The sequence below is a fragment of the Ostrinia nubilalis genome, chromosome 28, assembly GCF_963855985.1.
Source record: "Ostrinia nubilalis chromosome 28, ilOstNubi1.1, whole genome shotgun sequence".
NCBI classification, from domain to species: Eukaryota; Metazoa; Arthropoda; class Insecta; order Lepidoptera; family Crambidae; genus Ostrinia; species Ostrinia nubilalis.
In genome coordinates, this window is record NC_087115.1 from 5,814,162 (window position 1) to 5,837,571 (window position 23,410).

Sequence of the window (23,410 nt, forward strand, 5' to 3'; positions counted from 1 at the left end):
GGGACTCTGTATCGAAAATCACTATGAGCAATGAGCATCACACACGGTTTTTAAATGTTGCAAAATTTGTATAAATGTTGTGCTTTAGAGAGTCGAGAGTATAGCAGATAAATTAGTCCATCGTGAGCACAAATTTGTCCACTAATAGCAAAATTCGTTCAAATTAAAGTTTTAAAGTTATTAGGAAAAAACAGATTTTGCTGGGGTAACGTTTCAAACATTACCCTGGCAATTTTTTTTTTAAAGTAGTTCTATCCCGGAACCAAATACATGGATAGATAGCTCTTGTTGCGTAGTAATTTGTCCACGAATAGCAAAATTTGTTCGTGTTCCGGTTCTCAAGTCATTTAGAATTTTGCTGGGGTAGTGTTTTGTGATGTCCCAGATCTCGTAAATGGCTCAACGCAGAAATTTGATTTGAATGATAAACACCAGTGTAATTAAAAGATTTCGAAAATCAGATAAAATTTGTGAGTAAACCAGTACTCTTACAATCGAATAAAAAGCATGTACCCCTGGTACACCTTTATAACCACAGTAAATATAAATGATGTGGCTTTGCGCAAAAGAGAGATTTCAAGAAATCTAATTTATTTTAACAGTCTTACTTTCGTGGCCGAATACGCGATTCCCTTATAACAAGGGAACATGGCATACAATGGACAAATTAAAATGTTCCTTGAATAAGCTATCCTGTTAATTTCAGCTTTATATTACGACTTATAAGAAAGTTATCGAACTGCAAAAAATATCAGGAATTCTTCTATAAGCCGACCAAATTATAAAGGTTACAAAAAAGCGACCGTTCCATACATAAGGCTTGCCATCTTAAATGAACGGTAGGTATAATATCGAGGTTTCGTCAGTACAGTTGCGAACAAAGGTGTTTGTGTAGTGTAGTTGAGTTGAGAGGTCAGATTATTGAAATAATAAAACGAACATTTTATTTTTTAAATACATTTTAAAAATAATTTACATTACAGATAACAATGAGAGGATGACATTGCAAGGTGGTGCCAGTCCAGTCTTAAATCCGTTGATATATGCTGCATCTGCCATGTTTTTGGCTAAAATATTCTTCTATCCTGCAGCTTAGACTTTTATTACAGACCTTAGACAGTATTTTTGGAAAACTTTTACACATGGTGGAGGAAGGGACGCTCTAGAGACTCAAGTCTAGAAGGAGTCACATGAACTCCAAGTTTTAAATCCGTTGACATCTGCTGCATCTGCCATCTTTTTGGCTAGAAGATTCTTCTATCTTGCAGCTTAGACCTTTAGCTACAGACCTTAGACAGTATTTTTGAAACATTCTTACGCATGGTGGAGGAAGGGACGCTCTAGACACTTAAGTCTACAAGGAGTCACATCAACTCCAGTTTTAAATGCGTTGACATCTGCTGCATCTGCCATCTTTTTGGTTAGAAGATTCTTCCATCTTGCAGCGTAGACCTTTAGCTACAGACCTTAGACAGTATTTTTGTGAAAATTCTTACGCATGGTGGAAGAAGGGACGCTCTAGACACTCAAGTCTACAAGGAGTCACATGAACTCCAGTTTTAAATCCGTTGACATCTGCTGCATCTGTCATCTTTTTGGCTAGAAGATTCTTCTATCTTGCAGCTTAGACCTTTAGCTACAGACCTTAGACAGTATTTTTGAAATATTCTTACGCATGGTGGAGGAAGGGACGCTCTAGAGACTCAAGTCTACAAGGAGTCATATGAACTCCAGTTTTAAATCCGTTGACATCTGCTGCATCTGCCATCTTTTTGGCTAGAAGATTCTTCTATCTTACAGCTTAGACCTTTAGCTACAGACCTTAGACAGCATTTTTTATTATTTATTTGTGTCAGTGTGCTCTTCTAAAGAGTGTAAGACGATTGTATGTAGGTACTATTAAAATGTAATTTTAACTCATTGTTTTTGTCTCATATTTGAGGAATGTACTATGTATCATGAGTAGAGTCTTCGTTTAAAAGGATGCGAACGATTTAAATTTCAATAGGTAGACAAAATTGATAATTCTTAATTATTAAAAATTTAAGCTTTCTCCAGTAACACTGATATTATTATACTGTGACTCATCAAAGTCATCATTGTCAAAAATATTGACAAATCGCGAACTGTCACGGCCAAAAAACTGACACACGTCCGTCCTCCGTAAGCGCCACCGCGCGACTGATTGAGATTGTCCAAGCCGTCATGGACGATTTTTTCCACATTTTTTAACATAGTAACTAAATAAGACGCAATATAAAAATTTCATCCGTTAAAAGCCCTCAAGTTATTTCTGAACTTTAGTTTAGTAAAAGATTTAGAATCTCAAATCGCTTATTTTAAAAATAAAACCATAAATAGAAAACGAATAGAGGTAACTTTGGGAATTTATTCTATCGAGTCAACTTCATCAAATCGTGTTTCCATCCGTTAATAGCCCTAGAAAATATCCTCAACTATGCCCAATAAAAATCTTAGCCTTTAATTTTACTGTTTAGTACCTCAAAAATGAAAAATGAAAACCTCATTTTCGCCATTTTCTCTGCTACCCGGCCTTAACAGTTTTATAGCCATAAAAGTTGGCTAATGCGTAACTACCTATTTTTTTAAGAAGTGACTCTGGATCCTTCTAAAGACACATTTTTGGGGTAAAAACCTTTCTTTTAATGAAGTGAAGTTTAGAACTAGGCATTTAAATGGGGTTAGTCCCAACGGCCCCGCTGCCCCGTCAACGGGGTGGATGGGAAAAAGTGTTTCAACGACCCCGGTAGTCATAGTCCGAGACCGGTCTTTGTTGGAATTCTTGGGGGCGGCCTTTGTTCAGCCGTCTTTCGGCTGAAACGAACTAACGGCAAAGAAAGGTTGCAAGGGTTTTCTAGCCATAAGTATTAACTAAAATAAGTAAAATATTTTTCGTAACAATCGAAGTCATAACAAAAGAGATACTATTTGCATGCTCTGCTGTCTACACTACTCTGTAAAGGATTGAAAAACACACATTTGACACTTGACAGCCACGATAAAGCAAAACGCCTGATGATTTCTTCACGGCAAAGTTTTTTTAGGGAAAATCAAAAAATCTCAAATTAATGCATTAATACCAAAAACGAAAAAGGGGGCGACCTTCAAAATATTAATTTGAACATTTCCATATAAGAATTATTGCTTCATAATTATGTTAAATTAACAAAGTTCTCGAAGAAATAAATTTTCCATATGTCTCCATTTTAAATGTTATTTATCAATTTTTTACGTATTTATTTAAAATTTCGAAAAGGCGGCGACCTAGATCAAGGATTGGGCTACCCTACACAAGTTCCTTTGATGTATTTAAGTCACTAATCGCAGAGCACTCGTGATTTAAAAATATGTCAATTTTAAGGATTCTGTGCAGGACCCCCTTAACAAAAAACTTATATACCTTCATCATTTTCAAACTTCGTTGGACTAGTGTCGGACGCTATGATAGTTTGCGGAGACTTCAGCACTTCTCTGCTATGAATTGGCGCCGTCACCAATTGTATGCTGTCAGTTGGCGCCGTTAGTGATTCATTCCTGTCAGTTGGCGCAGCGTGTGATTCTTTGTGGTCAGTTGGCACCGTCAACGCTTGTATGCTGTAAGTTGGTGCAGTGGCTGTTTGTATGGTGCCTGTTTGTGCCGTTAGTGATTCTTTTGGCGCCGCGAGTGATTCTTTGTGGTCAGTGGGCGCCGTCACCGCTTGTATGCTGTATGTTGGCGTCTTCACTGCTTGTGTGCTGCCAGTTGGCGCCGGTAGAGCTTCTTTGTGGTCATTTGGCGCCTTTATTACTTCTTTGCTGTCAGTTGGCGCCGTGATAGGTTGCATAGTGACTTCCACAGTTGGTGGAGCGCCTATAACCATTAAAACATTATTAAACTAGCTGCCCCTAGAATTAATGTAGGATTCGATCACTCGCACTCACACTGCGGCCGTTCGTCGCACAGTCGCGACAGCAATATAATTACGTGCGAGTGATAAGGATGGGTAGCATGAGGTTGATGGACGAAATTCTATCTGCTCGGCGACCGGACTTTAGCCTTTAATCCACGTTCGTAACTGACCTTTGGTAACCAGATACGAACATGGATTTTTTTGTTGCTTGATACGCAGTTACGAGAATGGAATTTACTTGTCGTTTTTGTAACCATGTTGCATAACCAGCTACGAAAATGGTTTTGTTTTCTCTGTTCGTATCTGGTTACCAAAGGTCAGTTACGAACGGGAAATAAAGGGACTTTAGGACAGATTGGATTTCTTACCAAATAAATAATTCAGACAGTCCAGATAGGGTTCTTCGGAGGTGCCATGCCATTTGTAGTGCTTCCTAGCTTCAGCTCTGAAAATAGAATAGAATTACTTTATTCAGCATATAACATTTAGGTGCATACATATTTATCTCAACATGCTGAAAAGGCGCCCTCAGTAAATATTTGTTTTCATTATGAGATAATATGAATATTATTCAATCTATTTTAGGAATGCCCTGCGTGCCCAAACAACTGCACGCAAGATTTGATTAATGCTACTGACAACGCCACTCTTGTAGCAGAGTTTTGGGCTGACACTAAATAGGTTTGTTGTCGACATTTAATTATTAATTTATTTATAGTCTTACGGCCGAATACTGAAACGCTACTCAAATCTTTCACTCAGCTGACGGGCTCCTAAATTTAAGTATCCTTCAATTTTAAATGGTATTCTCAAACGCCACTCAACGGATTTGAAGCCGTGATCAGCTAAGCAGCTCTCAAATGTTTACATAATGGCAACATTTACCAAAAAAAGTATGTTTTCATTTACACAAATGATAACTTTGCGTTTTTTATCCATTACACGCAGCATCGTTTGTTTATGTATTGTCTTTTATGTAAATATACTCAATCAACTTAACATAGAACAGTTTATTTTTAGTTTCTATTATTATAAATCTCGTTTTGTCATATAAAAAAATTAAGCTTGCATTTTTATTTAATTAAAAAAATAATTTTAAACGTGATACTTTTTATTGTTGAAATCTATTAAGTGGCGATCGTGGACCGAAACGTAACCACAATTGACATTTATCATTGTTGACAGAGCATCAAATTGACAAATCAACAACTCTTGGAAATGCTGCTATGCGATGTCTCCTTATTCCTCAGAAATAGGCATGTTTATGTATTGCGATTTCATAGCAGCTATTTTGGTTGTTACTTCGTGCACTATACGATGCACAGTTGGCTGTTAGATGTGGAAGATATCACCTAGTACACGTTCTTAACTTCCCGTTGCGTAGAACAGTAGGGTTATAATAAGTATTTGGTCCACTGGTTGTATGGCGTTTGGTGAGGGGTTTCAAAGAGCTTCCAAATTATGAATCCAGAAACAACACCGTTTCTTTTGAGACGCGGAACCTCGCTCGGAATTGCATGTCACTAGAATAATATTTTTCAATAGCGTTCAGCCTTATTGCGTTCCTGCGATTAGATCTAGGTATTTCCTCGAGGCTCGAAAGAAATGATAACGATGACACAGACATTATTTACCACTATTTAGGTCGATTTAGGTATAAGAATAGGATTTAAAATACCGCGCAAGCACTCTCAAATTTAACGGCTGCTCAAGACGATTTGACAGTTGTTTGAGTAATGCTTATCGTTGAATGGCGTTTCAGTATGCGAAAATTCATTTGAGAGGCGTTTGAGTGCAACTTAATTTGAGAGGTGCTTAAAAATTGAGAACTGCTCAGATATTGTTTTGAGTATGCGAAATGTAAGTTTAGGAGCTGCTTAACTATTTGAGAAGCCGTCAAATATTTAAATGGCGTTTCAGTATTCGGCCGTTAATACCATGGGTCTGTAGACAATTAACTATTCGTTTCCGAATACACTTTAATAAAGTTTCCTAAGTATACAAACTTACCTACTATAAGAGACATCCAAGTGTAGGCCACGATATAATTTTATCTAGACTTTTAATCGAGTTTACACGATAAGCATTTATCGTCTTCGACGTCATCGTTTCAGCCAAATGACGTCCACAGCTGGACAAAGGCCTCCTCCAAGGATTTCCATTACGACCGGTCCTGTGCTGCCCGCATCTGGGTTCTTCCCGCGACCTTCACCAGAAGATCGCAGGCAGAAAATCGAATGTTTCAAATCCATTTACATGCAAATATTTACATAGTTTTAAGTAGTACCGAATACTGTAGATAGCCCGACCACTTATTAACACTTCGTAAGGTTAAGTATTTCAGAAATTGCTTGATTGCCAAAAAATTCGGTCGCAGCAGTGTACCTACATCAAAGACGGATGATGTTGATGAAGAATGAAGAACAAGTTCGTAAGCAAAATAGTAGTTGTATCTCTCAACACTCTTCTAAGATCTCAACAAACTTACAAATCCTATATATTCAATTCATTGAGACTTCAACGTGCCAGTATCAATTTAGACCACCGTATTAAGGAATCCCAAAAAGTGGCCATTTTATTTACATACACTTTGGATTCCGGGGTCGAACTGACCGCTCTTCGCTGTGTTAAATTGAACTTTCCATACAAATCTTTTACAAGAATGCACGTAAAATATATATACGATTTATGTTATTGCATGTGATTTCAATTTTGCAGACGATTTGAAGTCTACTTCCCGTGCGTTCATTCATCACAACATTAGGTACATTTCCTTGGAGGTTTCACGAGTAGCTTAGTTGATAAAGCGAAAATTGATTTATGGTAGGGTTACTCTGTCAATAAAGCTTAGTAATGATAGTTCTTTACTTAGGAAAAAGTCGTTTTGTATTGAATGATAACTCATTTATGTTCAAACATTTTTGCGCTTTTTATAGGTTCGAAAAATAAAATAAAACTTTGGGTAAGTTAAGCTTTTAACAAAAATTTGGAAAATTTACATCATCACACAGTTACCCCTAAGAACAGATTGTTTTTAAGATGAAATAATTGAAATCAAACAGACTAAAATCTAAGGAATCTATTAAATTACTGAAATTAAACACCCAAGAACACTGAAAAATTATAAATACTGATACATGAACCGTACAGAAGCGAAATTATGAACTAAAATGACTAGTTGAGGTGCATCATTAAGGCTGGGTTACACCATCTTACTTTTAATTTGACAAACGTCATAAATCTGTCAAACTCCATACAAAAAATACCGGTTATCGTTATAGTTGCGGTTAAAGTTACGTGGTGCAACTCAGCCTAAGTTTTCAACAATCTCTTCTATGTATAGAAAATTAAATACAAATCCCTGCTATACCTGCTAAATATGGGGTCAAGTATGTAATTAGTTTCGGAAAGAATGTCAAGGTCAGCCAACCCCATTGATCTATGTTCCCCTTAATTATAGGTTCCCTAATGAAAGTAGAGTAATGGCTCCGTAATAATTAATCTTATCAGCCCATCCAGCCATCAATCCTGGCGCCGGGTCAGATAATAAGTCAACGTGGTTAGTCCTCCGCGGTGTTGCGGGTTTGATAACTGGGGTCACAGATGGGTCAGACTTTGACCAGCTTTAGTGTTGTTGCTGGCAGTTTTGCAAGCAATTTTTTTTCGATAATTCTTTATGGTTTTTTACTTTTTTATTGATATTGTTTTTGGTGTACATTGAAGTTTATTCTTGTACTGTCTCTCTAAACTGTCTTGACCAATATTATAGGCAATACACTGTTTTGGCCTATTTCTGAGTTTTTCCATAAAAGCTTCTGCATAGGCAGCCAGGTTTGTTTTCTTGTGGCTTCGTGGTACGCGAACCAGATCATAAGGTAAAATACTAGTTGCAGGGTTGAATCCGAATGTTAATATGCCGAGAGCATTAATTTAATCTCTTTGTGTTCTTATATTCCCCACATTACCCATAATGTGTATGTTTTATGCATAGTTATTCCTATCCAGCCGCATTAACACAAACTGCTTGGTTGGAGCTAAGTTATGGGTCCACATAATTATAGTGGAAAGCATTTATTATTATTATTAAATCTTCCCGCTGTATTTAATCGAAGTGAGAACGCTCTCGGTTGCACCTGCAGCGCTCATTAACCTCGCACATTTGTATCAATTACGTGCAAATATCTCGCTTTAGGCTCTTCTTCCACTAAAGCGGAGAGGAGAGAATCGAATAATCAATCAAAAGTGGAATTGTGTAAAGCAATCGTAATCATTTGACAGTTCATAACGTACGATAAACGGCCGAATACTGAAACGCTACTCAAATCTTTCACTCAGCTGACGGGCTCCTAAATTTAAGTATCCTTCAATTTTAAATGGTATTCTCAAACGCCACTCAACGAATTTGAAGCCGTGATCAGCTAAGCAGCTCTCAAATGTTTACATAATGGCAACATTTACCAAAAAAAGTATGTTTTCATTTACACAAATGATAACTTTACGTTTTTTATCCATTACACGCAGCATCGTTTGGTTATGTATTGTCTTTTATGGAAATATACTCAATCAACTTAACATAGAACAGTTTATTTTTAGTTTCTATTATAAATAAATCTCGTTTTGTCATATAAAAAAAATAATGCTTGCATTTTTATTTAATTAAAAAAATAATTTTAAAGGTGATACTTTTTATTGTTGAAATCTATTAAGTGGCGATCGTGGACCGAAACGTAACCACAATTGACATTTATCATTGTTGACAGAGCATCAATCAAATTGACAAATCAACAACTCTTGGAAATGCTGCTATGCGATGTCCCCTTATTCCTCAGAAATAGGCATGTTTGTATTGCGATTTCATAGCAGCTATTTTGGTTGTTACTTCGTGCACTATACGATGCACAGTTGGCTGTTAGATGTGGAAGATATCACCTAGTACACGTTCATAACTTCCCGTTGCGTAGAACAGTAGGGTTATAATAAGTATTTGGTCCACTGGTTGTATGGCGTTTGGTGAGGGGTTTCAAAGAGCTTCCAAATTATGAATCCAGAAACAACACCGTTTCTTTAGAGACGCGGAGCCTCGCTCGGAATTGCATGTCATTATAATAATATTTTTCAATAGCGTTCAGCCTTATTGCGTTCCTGCGATTAGATCTAGGTATTTCCTCGAGGCTCGAAAGAAATGATAACGATGACACACATTATTTACCACTATTTAGGTCGATTTAGGTATAAGAATAGGATTTAAGATACCGGGCAAGCACTCTCAAATTTAACAGCTGCTTAAGACGATTTGACAGTTGTTTGAGTAATGCTTAGCGTTGAATGGCGTTTCAGTATGCGAAAATTCATCTAAGTGGAGTTTGAGTGCAACTTAATTTGAGAGGTGCTTAAAAATTGAGAACTGCTCAGATATTGTTTTGAGTATGCGAAATGTAAGTTTAGGAGCTGCTTAACTATTTGAGAAGCCGTCAAATATTTAAATGGCGTTTCAGTATTCGGCCGTTAGATTAATAAAGCTTTATTAATGTAAGTTATAGTAAGGTTTTGTAATTTGTAGTTACTTAATAATGTGAGCCAAATAAATGTATTTTATTGTTTCATTCTTCTCTGTATACTAGAGATGAAACGGATATCCGGTAACTATCCGGTAGGCCGGACATCCGGCCTAAATTCACTATCCGGCCGGATACCGGATAGTAACTCACTATCCGGCCGGATACCGAATATTAAAAAAGTACGACATTTTCCTATTAATAAAATGAAATACATTAATCTTTGAAGTAAATATCGATGAAATGGCTTATAATAATGACGGCTTTTATTTAAGGTCCAAAAAGTTACAAAAAGCCTTTCAAACACCTAATTTCTTTTTCTGGGCTAATCACTCTAATGACGAATACATACCTAAATAGTAAACATCTGTTAATGTCGAAATATTGCCATATAAAAAAGGCTACCATTTTTTCACTGATGGTCTGGTGACATGATGCATGCAGTTCAGTCAGATTACGCAGCAAGTAAACTAATTTAATTTTCGCTATTCAGTGACACACTCGCTATAGCAACCGAAATCACCCGAATTGATCTGCCCCCTAGACTAGTGTAAAAATCTGACATTCTATTCGGAGGACTGATTCAATTTTCGAAAAGTGTTACTAGTCTAGTCTACTAATAGACCCACTGATCGCGTTCGAAGCACCTGAGCGGCGCTAAACTTGTCGGCGGATATCCGGCTATCCGGCCTAGCATAGCATAATTAATAAAATAAAATTATAATAAATGTTCATGTCTCCCCCTCTCCACTAACTATTTTATTTCCCTTCCTCCCTCCTACTACTCACTTGTTGTCTGTTCTCTTGTTTTTTTTTTTTGTGATTTTATTAGTATATACTAACTGTGTTGTCTTATTTGTGCCGTTGTGTTTGTCTGTTTTAGGTGTGCACGCTAGACTATACCTAATAGCACTCAACCCCAAGGTTTATAACTTCATATACCGTGTAATGGCTATGCTCACGTGACATTGGCAAACGTGGAAACACAATAGCCATTGAGGAGAAGAAGAAGAAATTTTTAGATATGCATATAAGGTACATATTAGTAGGATACTTACTTGGTCAGCAAGCAATGACCACAGATAGTACAAGCGTACTGTTTTGAACTATGTTCTGTATTATTTATACCGTCAAACCCTAAAGAATCAGCTTTATCTTTAACAACTTCCACCTCATAATATATAGGCTTATCTTCTTCAATTTCTCTCTTGACTTCGGCCACTTCTATACTGACTCCGTCTGAATCGCTTATTGCGTTTACATTTATAACGCGTGACTTAGTTAATGGTGTGAGTAAGAAAGCCTTGTCTATCGCTGCAATATGCTGCTCGGTTAACTGAAAAGACAGTAAATAAATAAATAAATAAATAAATTCTTTATTGAATAACTTATTGACAGTTTTTAACAATAACAGTAACATTTTAAACTTAATAATATTATGTATTTTAAAAAAAACATTTACATATTTTACAGGGTGGACTTTTGTAATGCCACCTGGAGGGAAAGTAAGTCTTAATATTGTAGATAGAGTTTTTTTTATCAGAGAAAATATTCCTTTATTGAAAAGAAATAGAACTGCATTCAAAGATTTCCAAAAATTTGCTAGCCACGCCCGGGAATTAAACCTACTAAAATCTGTTAAGAAATTACATCCTATATTTTTATTGCATCGATCGTTAGCGTTAAGTATAAGGATGAAATCTCTCTAACATACTTGATAAATCAAATGAAAGGATCCTGAATTATTTTAATTATGTACAGATATGGTATGGTAGTGAATTTTCGAAAAAAAATCGAAAATCCTTGAATGCAGTTCTGTTTCTTTTAAAAAATTAAGGAATGTTTTATATAACTGGCATCACATTTTTTTTTCATTGTGGAAGTTTCTTCACCCAGATAAACAAAGTGGAATAATCCATTAAACGGACTATTCGTAAAACAATTATTAAAATATACCTGTATACCACTGCTACATAGTCGTTGAAGAACTTTGTCAGTTTTAACGGCACTTTCAATGAATTTGTGACACTTGCTCAATAAATGGTAGCAGACATAACACACCACGTGCGGTCTTCCGTCTTTTGTTTTAAGCTGAAAATTTATCAAAATCAAAAATATTTATTCAGTTTAGACCTTTATCACTTTACATGTCTCCTTATCTTTTGGGCCCTACCAGCACTTCGAGACAAACATAGGGCAAGTGCTGAGAATGTTTTAATTATTGCAGTTTATTTACTGTAATTACAAACATATAGGGCTAAAAGTGCTACAGACATAATCATATTATGTGTAGGTAATAGACAAGGCAAATAAGAAACGAACAAAATTACTAATTAATAACAATGTCACATATGTGTCGTTTTTGTGTTGTGTTTACTGACTATAAGGTGGGTGTACATAGTATTGTTAACTGTCTGTTTGCTAAATCATGTGAAGAGAACAAACAATAAGTAGGTATAACTTTTTGAATCAGAAATAAAAATCATTGGACAATTTTTACACTGCATTTATGTAGTCCCAAATTAAGCAAAGGATATAAACTATGGTTACTATGGTTAGGTACCAAACAAAGGATATAAACATACATAAATACTTTTTTTAAATGCATTATTACTTAAAAAACACCCAAAAATATGTAGTAAATAAATTATACTTACAGGAAATGTTTATTACAATTTAATTATGATATATACCAGTACAACAAAGGAAACATAAATAAACATACAACTAAAAGAAGAAAAGCTAACTTACAGGTATTTTTGTGATTTTTTGATAAAGCACTTCCAGTGGCGTGTTGTACATTGTACACATACGAGTATCACGTGCCAGGCATATTCTACATAAGAGACCAGCCATTCTGTACGGCTTTTGGAGAAATATCACAAATAAATCATTATTATTTATTTCACACAAATTAGCAATTTGTTTACTTTTTTTTGTTGTGACTTTACTTTTTTTAAATTTTCGTACAGACTTGGACTAAACCTTTTTGCCAGTTTTTTTTTACAGTTTTCCCCATAAGATGATAAGACCCGGTTTCCACCAAAGCGGAGCGTAGCAAACTGGATCGAAGCAGAGCGAAGAAGTGTTGGCCTTAGATCAACAATACCAACTAGATATCAGAAAGTGAGTTTTTTTTATTGTAATTATGCTCTTTTTCCTCTGGCATCAATTTAATTTAATAAAAGTCTTTAAAATTCACAGTCATGTGAGTTGGCGTTAGTTAAAAATAAGAAGTAACTTCTCAAGTGCGCTCTTATTTCCCCAGACATATTTTTTGCGCTGACGATATCTGGTTGGAATTGTTGATCGAAGTACCGGATCGGACCCTCATTTTTTTTTACAAATTTTAACAGCGGCGGCTGCGCGGCACGGTTCGGCGTCGGAGCTGTATTAAGCTTAAAGGAGAAGTGGAAATAATGAAATCTGATTGGTTATTCAAAACACTCCTCCGCTCTGCTCTGCTCCGCTTTAGTGGAAACCAGGCCTAACGCTGTATGAAAACTATAGTCGTACGTGCGGCAAGCGTGGCCGGGCTGTTATGTGACTCACTCAAAAAGTTAATATACCTACCTTAAGAAAGTTAAGAAAGAATGTTTAACCTTATGGGCCCACTGCAGCGCTTCTTCACGCTTCTAAGGCCTGGTTTCCATCAAAGCGGAGTAGAGGTTTAAAAATGATACAAGCGTTTTAGTTTAGTAAACTTTATTAAGGCGTTATGTTACTTAAATGTTATTTGTATCATGCAGACAGGGACACAATTTAAACACAATAACAATTATAAAACAAAAATATTTTTTCTTTTACAATAAAAAAAAAACAAATTATAGTGGTAGAATGAATTACAAAAAAAAATGGAAAATATACTTTTTGTCGTAAATTAGTATTGATAGTAATCAAGACTTCATTAGTAATAAATAGTTCGTGTTTAATACAAACAAAACATTTTATTAGTTTCGGTGTATTTTTTGTTTAGTAAAGAACTTAGTTAAAATACCTATTAATATTAATAACTATAATATTGTCTCAAATTGTAAGTAATTTCAAAATCATGTTCATGAATGAACTACCATCATTAGAATAACATACTTATGTCAATATTAAATTAATAATTGAGAAAATACAGTTTAAATAGGCAACTTTATAACTCTGTTAAAAATAAATAAATAATACTCAGTTACTATTCTCAAAGTATTGCGTAGACCTATATAGCTTTGAGAACATTAACTGAACGGAAGAAAAATATGACGGTAGTGACGTACCTACCTACTAACATTGCCATAAGTGGTCCTATGTTCGGTTCTCGTTGTTGGTAACTTAGGCCTTTTCTGTGTGCCTCCCTTTACAGGATGGAAACGATAAGTGATCTCACTCGATTATTTCTAAACTACACAAGATATCCAAAAACTGGTTACTGATCCTGAAAGTGCTTCCCGAGCTCTATCCAACGGTACCAATAATAGGTTACAAAATAAATGGATCTATACGAAAATTCAATGTTTCCAGCTTCCATACATTTAGTAAAACCACATAATATTAAAAACTATACAAGATATCCAAAAACTGGGTAAGCACGTACGCGGTAAGCACTTTCAGGGTCAGTAATAAATTTTTCGATATCTTGTATAGTTTAGAAATAATCGAGTGAGATCACTTATCGTTTACACCCTGTATAGTATACCTACCTACTTACACCAAAGACTTTTAGCTACATCTTTTACTGCTTTTATACTACTAACTATACCTACAACCTACTGAAATAATTACTGAAGATTTTTTTTTCTATAGAGAGTGTTTACCTCAAATCGGTTTTTCACCTGTATGTGTCCTTTCGTGTTTAATTAAAGTTGATTTTTGAGTGGTCTTATAATGGCAATAGTTACATGAGAACGGTTTTTCACCTGTATGTGTCCTTTCGTGTTTAATTAAAGTTGATTTTAGGGTGGTCTTATAATGGCAATAGTTACATGAGAACGGTTTTTCACCTGTATGTGTCCTTTCGTGTTTAATTAAAGTTGATTTTAGGGTGGTCTTATAATGGCAATAGTTACATGAGAACGGTTTTTCACCTGTATGTGTCCGTATATGAGTATTTAAACTACCTTTTTTAGCAGTCTTGTAATGACAATAGGTACATGAGAACGGTTTTTCACCTGTGTGTATCCGTATATGTTTAGTTAAATCTGATTTTACAGCAGTCTTGTAATGGCAATAGTTACATGAGAACGGTTTTTTACCTGTATGTGTTGGTATATGTTTAATTAAATCTGATTTTACAGCAGCCTTGTAATCACAATAGTTACATGAGAACGGTTTTTCACCTGTATGTGTCCGTATATGTCTAATTAAAGCTGATTTTACAGCAGTCTTGTAATCGCAATAGTTACATGAGAACGGTTTTTCACCTGTATGTGTCCGTATATGAGTATTTAAATTAAATTTTAATGCGGTCTTGTAATGACAATAGGTACATGAGAACGGTTTTTCACCTGTATGTGTCCTTTCGTGTTTAATTAAAGTTGATTTTAGGGTGGTCTTATAATGGCAATAGTTACATGAGAACGGTTTTTCACCTGTATGTGTCCGTATATGAGTATTTAAACTACCTTTTTTAGCAGTCTTGTAATGACAATAGGTACATGAGAACGGTTTTTCACCTGTGTGTATCCGTATATGTTTAGTTAAATCGGATTGAATCGGTGAAAACACCCGAATTGATCTGCCCCCTAGACTAGTGTAAAAATCTGACATTCTATTCGGAGGACTGATTCAATTTTCGAAAAGTGTTACTAGTCTAGTCTACTAATAGACCCACTGATCGCGTTCGAAGCACCTGAGCGGCGCTAAACTTGTCGGCGGATATCCGGCTATCCGGCCTAGCATAGCATAATTAATAAAATAAAATTATAATAAATGTTCATGTCTCCCCCTCTCCACTAACTATTTTATTTCCCTTCCTCCCTCCTACTACTCACTTGTTGTCTGTTCTCTTGTTTTTTTTTTTGTGATTTTATTAGTATATACTAACTGTGTTGTCTTATTTGTGCCGTTGTGTTTGTCTGTTTTAGGTGTGCACGCTAGACTATACCTAATAGCACTCAACCCCAAGGTTTATAACTTCATATACCGTGTAATGGCTATGCTCACGTGACATTGGCAAACGTGGAAACACAATAGCCATTGAGGAGAAGAAGAAGAAATTTTTAGATATGCATATAAGGTACATATTAGTAGGATACTTACTTGGTCAGCAAGCAATGACCACAGATAGTACAAGCGTACTGTTTTGAACTATGTTCTGTATTATTTATACCGTCAAACCCTAAAGAATCAGCTTTATCTTTAACAACTTCCACCTCATAATATATAGGCTTATCTTCTTCAATTTCTCTCTTGACTTCGGCCACTTCTATACTGACTCCGTCTGAATCGCTTATTGCGTTTACATTTATAACGCGTGACTTAGTTAATGGTGTGAGTAAGAAAGCCTTGTCTATCGCTGCAATATGCTGCTCGGTTAACTGAAAAGACAGTAAATAAATAAATAAATAAATAAATTCTTTATTGAATAACTTATTGACAGTTTTTAACAATAACAGTAACATTTTAAACTTAATAATATTATGTATTTTAAAAAAAACATTTACATATTTTACAGGGTGGACTTTTGTAATGCCACCTGGAGGGAAAGTAAGTCTTAATATTGTAGATAGAGTTTTTTTTATCAGAGAAAATATTCCTTTATTGAAAAGAAATAGAACTGCATTCAAAGATTTCCAAAAATTTGCTAGCCACGCCCGGGAATTAAACCTACTAAAATCTGTTAAGAAATTACATCCTATATTTTTATTGCATCGATCGTTAGCGTTAAGTATAAGGATGAAATCTCTCTAACATACTTGATAAATCAAATGAAAGGATCCTGAATTATTTTAATTATGTACAGATATGGTATGGTAGTGAATTTTCGAAAAAAAATCGAAAATCCTTGAATGCAGTTCTGTTTCTTTTAAAAAATTAAGGAATGTTTTATATAACTGGCATCACATTTTTTTTTCATTGTGGAAGTTTCTTCACCCAGATAAACAAAGTGGAATAATCCATTAAACGGACTATTCGTAAAACAATTATTAAAATATACCTGTATACCACTGCTACATAGTCGTTGAAGAACTTTGTCAGTTTTAACGGCACTTTCAATGAATTTGTGACACTTGCTCAATAAATGGTAGCAGACATAACACACCACGTGCGGTCTTCCGTCTTTTGTTTTAAGCTGAAAATTTATCAAAATCAAAAATATTTATTCAGTTTAGACCTTTATCACTTTACATGTCTCCTTATCTTTTGGGCCCTACCAGCACTTCGAGACAAACATAGGGCAAGTGCTGAGAATGTTTTAATTATTGCAGTTTATTTACTGTAATTACAAACATATAGGGCTAAAAGTGCTACAGACATAATCATATTATGTGTAGGTAATAGACAAGGCAAATAAGAAACGAACAAAATTACTAATTAATAACAATGTCACATATGTGTCGTTTTTGTGTTGTGTTTACTGACTATAAGGTGGGTGTACATAGTATTGTTAACTGTCTGTTTGCTAAATCATGTGAAGAGAACAAACAATAAGTAGGTATAACTTTTTGAATCAGAAATAAAAATCATTGGACAATTTTTACACTGCATTTATGTAGTCCCAAATTAAGCAAAGGATATAAACTATGGTTACTATGGTTAGGTACCAAACAAAGGATATAAACATACATAAATACTTTTTTTAAATGCATTATTACTTAAAAAACACCCAAAAATATGTAGTAAATAAATTATACTTACAGGAAATGTTTATTACAATTTAATTATGATATATACCAGTACAACAAAGGAAACATAAATAAACATACAACTAAAAGAAGAAAAGCTAACTTACAGGTATTTTTGTGATTTTTTGATAAAGCACTTCCAGTGGCGTGTTGTACATTGTACACATACGAGTATCACGTGCCAGGCATATTCTACATAAGAGACCAGCCATTCTGTACGGCTTTTGGAGAAATATCACAAATAAATCATTATTATTTATTTCACACAAATTAGCAATTTGTTTACTTTTTTTTGTTGTGACTTTACTTTTTTTAAATTTTCGTACAGACTTGGACTAAACCTTTTTGCCAGTTTTTTTTTACAGTTTTCCCCATAAGATGATAAGACCCGGTTTCCACCAAAGCGGAGCGTAGCAAACTGGATCGAAGCAGAGCGAAGAAGTGTTGGCCTTAGATCAACAATACCAACTAGATATCAGAAAGTGAGTTTTTTTTATTGTAATTATGCTCTTTTTCCTCTGGCATCAATTTAATTTAATAAAAGTCTTTAAAATTCACAGTCATGTGAGTTGGCGTTAGTTAAAAATAAGAAGTAACTTCTCAAGTGCGCTCTTATTTCCCCAGACATATTTTTTGCGCTGACGATATCTGGTTGGAATTGTTGATCGAAGTACCGGATCGGACCCTCATTTTTTTTTACAAATTTTAACAGCGGCGGCTGCGCGGCACGGTTCGGCGTCGGAGCTGTATTAAGCTTAAAGGAGAAGTGGAAATAATGAAATCTGATTGGTTATTCAAAACACTCCTCCGCTCTGCTCTGCTCCGCTTTAGTGGAAACCAGGCCTAACGCTGTATGAAAACTATAGTCGTACGTGCGGCAAGCGTGGCCGGGCTGTTATGTGACTCACTCAAAAAGTTAATATACCTACCTTAAGAAAGTTAAGAAAGAATGTTTAACCTTATGGGCCCACTGCAGCGCTTCTTCACGCTTCTAAGGCCTGGTTTCCATCAAAGCGGAGTAGAGGTTTAAAAATGATACAAGCGTTTTAGTTTAGTAAACTTTATTAAGGCGTTATGTTACTTAAATGTTATTTGTATCATGCAGACAGGGACACAATTTAAACACAATAACAATTATAAAACAAAAATATTTTTTCTTTTACAATAAAAAAAAAACAAATTATAGTGGTAGAATGAATTACAAAAAAAAATGGAAAATATACTTTTTGTCGTAAATTAGTATTGATAGTAATCAAGACTTCATTAGTAATAAATAGTTCGTGTTTAATACAAACAAAACATTTTATTAGTTTCGGTGTATTTTTTGTTTAGTAAAGAACTTAGTTAAAATACCTATTAATATTAATAACTATAATATTGTCTCAAATTGTAAGTAATTTCAAAATCATGTTCATGAATGAACTACCATCATTAGAATAACATACTTATGTCAATATTAAATTAATAATTGAGAAAATACAGTTTAAATAGGCAACTTTATAACTCTGTTAAAAATAAATAAATAATACTCAGTTACTATTCTCAAAGTATTGCGTAGACCTATATAGCTTTGAGAACATTAACTGAACGGAAGAAAAATATGACGGTAGTGACGTACCTACCTACTAACATTGCCATAAGTGGTCCTATGTTCGGTTCTCGTTGTTGGTAACTTAGGCCTTTTCTGTGTGCCTCCCTTTACAGGATGGAAACGATAAGTGATCTCACTCGATTATTTCTAAACTACACAAGATATCCAAAAACTGGTTACTGATCCTGAAAGTGCTTCCCGAGCTCTATCCAACGGTACCAATAATAGGTTACAAAATAAATGGATCTATACGAAAATTCAATGTTTCCAGCTTCCATACATTTAGTAAAACCACATAATATTAAAAACTATACAAGATATCCAAAAACTGGGTAAGCACGTACGCGGTAAGCACTTTCAGGGTCAGTAATAAATTTTTCGATATCTTGTATAGTTTAGAAATAATCGAGTGAGATCACTTATCGTTTACACCCTGTATAGTATACCTACCTACTTACACCAAAGACTTTTAGCTACATCTTTTACTGCTTTTATACTACTAACTATACCTACAACCTACTGAAATAATTACTGAAGATTTTTTTTTCTATAGAGAGTGTTTACCTCAAATCGGTTTTTCACCTGTATGTGTCCTTTCGTGTTTAATTAAAGTTGATTTTTGAGTGGTCTTATAATGGCAATAGTTACATGAGAACGGTTTTTCACCTGTATGTGTCCTTTCGTGTTTAATTAAAGTTGATTTTAGGGTGGTCTTATAATGGCAATAGTTACATGAGAACGGTTTTTCACCTGTATGTGTCCTTTCGTGTTTAATTAAAGTTGATTTTAGGGTGGTCTTATAATGGCAATAGTTACATGAGAACGGTTTTTCACCTGTATGTGTCCGTATATGAGTATTTAAACTACCTTTTTTAGCAGTCTTGTAATGACAATAGGTACATGAGAACGGTTTTTCACCTGTGTGTATCCGTATATGTTTAGTTAAATCTGATTTTACAGCAGTCTTGTAATGGCAATAGTTACATGAGAACGGTTTTTTACCTGTATGTGTTGGTATATGTTTAATTAAATCTGATTTTACAGCAGCCTTGTAATCACAATAGTTACATGAGAACGGTTTTTCACCTGTATGTGTCCGTATATGTCTAATTAAAGCTGATTTTACAGCAGTCTTGTAATCGCAATAGTTACATGAGAACGGTTTTTCACCTGTATGTGTCCGTATATGAGTATTTAAATTAAATTTTAATGCGGTCTTGTAATGACAATAGGTACATGAGAACGGTTTTTCACCTGTATGTGTCCTTTCGTGTTTAATTAAAGTTGATTTTAGGGTGGTCTTATAATGGCAATAGTTACATGAGAACGGTTTTTCACCTGTATGTGTCCGTATATGAGTATTTAAACTACCTTTTTTAGCAGTCTTGTAATGACAATAGGTACATGAGAACGGTTTTTCACCTGTGTGTATCCGTATATGTTTAGTTAAATCGGATTGAATCGGTGAAAACACCCGAATTGATCTGCCCCCTAGACTAGTGTAAAAATCTGACATTCTATTCGGAGGACTGATTCAATTTTCGAAAAGTGTTACTAGTCTAGTCTACTAATAGACCCACTGATCGCGTTCGAAGCACCTGAGCGGCGCTAAACTTGTCGGCGGATATCCGGCTATCCGGCCTAGCATAGCATAATTAATAAAATAAAATTATAATAAATGTTCATGTCTCCCCCTCTCCACTAACTATTTTATTTCCCTTCCTCCCTCCTACTACTCACTTGTTGTCTGTTCTCTTGTTTTTTTTTTTTGTGATTTTATTAGTATATACTAACTGTGTTGTCTTATTTGTGCCGTTGTGTTTGTCTGTTTTAGGTGTGCACGCTAGACTATACCTAATAGCACTCAACCCCAAGGTTTATAACTTCATATACCGTGTAATGGCTATGCTCACGTGACATTGGCAAACGTGGAAACACAATAGCCATTGAGGAGAAGAAGAAGAAATTTTTAGATATGCATATAAGGTACATATTAGTAGGATACTTACTTGGTCAGCAAGCAATGACCACAGATAGTACAAGCGTACTGTTTTGAACTATGTTCTGTATTATTTATACCGTCAAACCCTAAAGAATCAGCTTTATCTTTAACAACTTCCACCTCATAATATATAGGCTTATCTTCTTCAATTTCTCTCTTGACTTCGGCCACTTCTATACTGACTCCGTCTGAATCGCTTATTGCGTTTACATTTATAACGCGTGACTTAGTTAATGGTGTGAGTAAGAAAGCCTTGTCTATCGCTGCAATATGCTGCTCGGTTAACTGAAAAGACAGTAAATAAATAAATAAATAAATAAATTCTTTATTGAATAACTTATTGACAGTTTTTAACAATAACAGTAACATTTTAAACTTAATAATATTATGTATTTTAAAAAAAACATTTACATATTTTACAGGGTGGACTTTTGTAATGCCACCTGGAGGGAAAGTAAGTCTTAATATTGTAGATAGAGTTTTTTTTATCAGAGAAAATATTCCTTTATTGAAAAGAAATAGAACTGCATTCAAAGATTTCCAAAAATTTGCTAGCCACGCCCGGGAATTAAACCTACTAAAATCTGTTAAGAAATTACATCCTATATTTTTATTGCATCGATCGTTAGCGTTAAGTATAAGGATGAAATCTCTCTAACATACTTGATAAATCAAATGAAAGGATCCTGAATTATTTTAATTATGTACAGATATGGTATGGTAGTGAATTTTCGAAAAAAAATCGAAAATCCTTGAATGCAGTTCTGTTTCTTTTAAAAAATTAAGGAATGTTTTATATAACTGGCATCACATTTTTTTTTCATTGTGGAAGTTTCTTCACCCAGATAAACAAAGTGGAATAATCCATTAAACGGACTATTCGTAAAACAATTATTAAAATATACCTGTATACCACTGCTACATAGTCGTTGAAGAACTTTGTCAGTTTTAACGGCACTTTCAATGAATTTGTGACACTTGCTCAATAAATGGTAGCAGACATAACACACCACGTGCGGTCTTCCGTCTTTTGTTTTAAGCTGAAAATTTATCAAAATCAAAAATATTTATTCAGTTTAGACCTTTATCACTTTACATGTCTCCTTATCTTTTGGGCCCTACCAGCACTTCGAGACAAACATAGGGCAAGTGCTGAGAATGTTTTAATTATTGCAGTTTATTTACTGTAATTACAAACATATAGGGCTAAAAGTGCTACAGACATAATCATATTATGTGTAGGTAATAGACAAGGCAAATAAGAAACGAACAAAATTACTAATTAATAACAATGTCACATATGTGTCGTTTTTGTGTTGTGTTTACTGACTATAAGGTGGGTGTACATAGTATTGTTAACTGTCTGTTTGCTAAATCATGTGAAGAGAACAAACAATAAGTAGGTATAACTTTTTGAATCAGAAATAAAAATCATTGGACAATTTTTACACTGCATTTATGTAGTCCCAAATTAAGCAAAGGATATAAACTATGGTTACTATGGTTAGGTACCAAACAAAGGATATAAACATACATAAATACTTTTTTTAAATGCATTATTACTTAAAAAACACCCAAAAATATGTAGTAAATAAATTATACTTACAGGAAATGTTTATTACAATTTAATTATGATATATACCAGTACAACAAAGGAAACATAAATAAACATACAACTAAAAGAAGAAAAGCTAACTTACAGGTATTTTTGTGATTTTTTGATAAAGCACTTCCAGTGGCGTGTTGTACATTGTACACATACGAGTATCACGTGCCAGGCATATTCTACATAAGAGACCAGCCATTCTGTACGGCTTTTGGAGAAATATCACAAATAAATCATTATTATTTATTTCACACAAATTAGCAATTTGTTTACTTTTTTTTGTTGTGACTTTACTTTTTTTAAATTTTCGTACAGACTTGGACTAAACCTTTTTGCCAGTTTTTTTTTACAGTTTTCCCCATAAGATGATAAGACCCGGTTTCCACCAAAGCGGAGCGTAGCAAACTGGATCGAAGCAGAGCGAAGAAGTGTTGGCCTTAGATCAACAATACCAACTAGATATCAGAAAGTGAGTTTTTTTTATTGTAATTATGCTCTTTTTCCTCTGGCATCAATTTAATTTAATAAAAGTCTTTAAAATTCACAGTCATGTGAGTTGGCGTTAGTTAAAAATAAGAAGTAACTTCTCAAGTGCGCTCTTATTTCCCCAGACATATTTTTTGCGCTGACGATATCTGGTTGGAATTGTTGATCGAAGTACCGGATCGGACCCTCATTTTTTTTTACAAATTTTAACAGCGGCGGCTGCGCGGCACGGTTCGGCGTCGGAGCTGTATTAAGCTTAAAGGAGAAGTGGAAATAATGAAATCTGATTGGTTATTCAAAACACTCCTCCGCTCTGCTCTGCTCCGCTTTAGTGGAAACCAGGCCTAACGCTGTATGAAAACTATAGTCGTACGTGCGGCAAGCGTGGCCGGGCTGTTATGTGACTCACTCAAAAAGTTAATATACCTAC

At 34.7% G+C, this 23,410-nt stretch overlaps 3 protein-coding genes and 2 long non-coding RNA genes across 7 annotated transcripts in view; 1 reads left to right on the forward strand and 4 right to left on the reverse strand.

Moving 5' to 3' along the window:
- Nucleotides 1-12,607, reverse strand: part of LOC135085285 (zinc finger protein 37-like) — a 165,358-nt gene extending 152,751 nt beyond the window's left edge. Inside the window, exons 1-5 of one of the 3 annotated variants that reach the window (XM_063980054.1) lie at nucleotides 12,218-12,607; nucleotides 11,423-11,557; nucleotides 10,525-10,802; nucleotides 4,280-4,356; nucleotides 3,422-3,871 (exon numbers count right to left, since the gene is read on the reverse strand). In XM_063980054.1, coding sequence (XP_063836124.1) covers nucleotides 3,422-3,871; nucleotides 4,280-4,356; nucleotides 10,525-10,802; nucleotides 11,423-11,557; nucleotides 12,218-12,322 — 1,045 coding nt within the window. In that variant the 5' untranslated portion in view covers nucleotides 12,323-12,607. The remainder of the gene's footprint in view (nucleotides 1-3,421; nucleotides 3,872-4,279; nucleotides 4,357-10,524; nucleotides 10,803-11,422; nucleotides 11,558-12,217) is intronic. The other 2 variants (XM_063980055.1, XM_063980056.1) reach the window with 2 other exon arrangements.
- Nucleotides 1-23,410, forward strand: part of LOC135085268 (zinc finger protein 271-like) — a 195,831-nt gene that overhangs the window by 63,540 nt on the left and 108,881 nt on the right. The window lies entirely within an intron of this gene.
- On the reverse strand, nucleotides 15,494-17,150 carry LOC135085318 (uncharacterized). Its single transcript, XR_010260063.1, has 3 exons — nucleotides 16,825-17,150; nucleotides 16,608-16,742; nucleotides 15,494-15,987 (listed from the first exon to the last, which is right to left on the reverse strand). It is a non-coding gene; the product is annotated as an uncharacterized LOC135085318 (long non-coding RNA).
- Nucleotides 18,340-20,402, reverse strand: LOC135085142 (gastrula zinc finger protein XlCGF57.1-like). Its single transcript, XM_063979898.1, has one exon. It carries the CDS (start codon nucleotides 20,400-20,402, stop codon nucleotides 19,452-19,454), a length of 951 nt encoding a protein of 316 aa, XP_063835968.1. The 3' UTR covers nucleotides 18,340-19,451.
- On the reverse strand, nucleotides 20,653-22,336 carry LOC135085317 (uncharacterized). Its single transcript, XR_010260062.1, has 3 exons — nucleotides 22,011-22,336; nucleotides 21,794-21,928; nucleotides 20,653-21,173 (listed from the first exon to the last, which is right to left on the reverse strand). It is a non-coding gene; the product is annotated as an uncharacterized LOC135085317 (long non-coding RNA).

Bases quoted from the DNA above. Each gene is read 5' to 3' on its own strand.
- LOC135085142 (XM_063979898.1), bottom strand. From the start codon at position 20,402: ATGTCAGATTTTTACACTAGTCTAGGGGGCAGATCAATTCGGGTGTTT.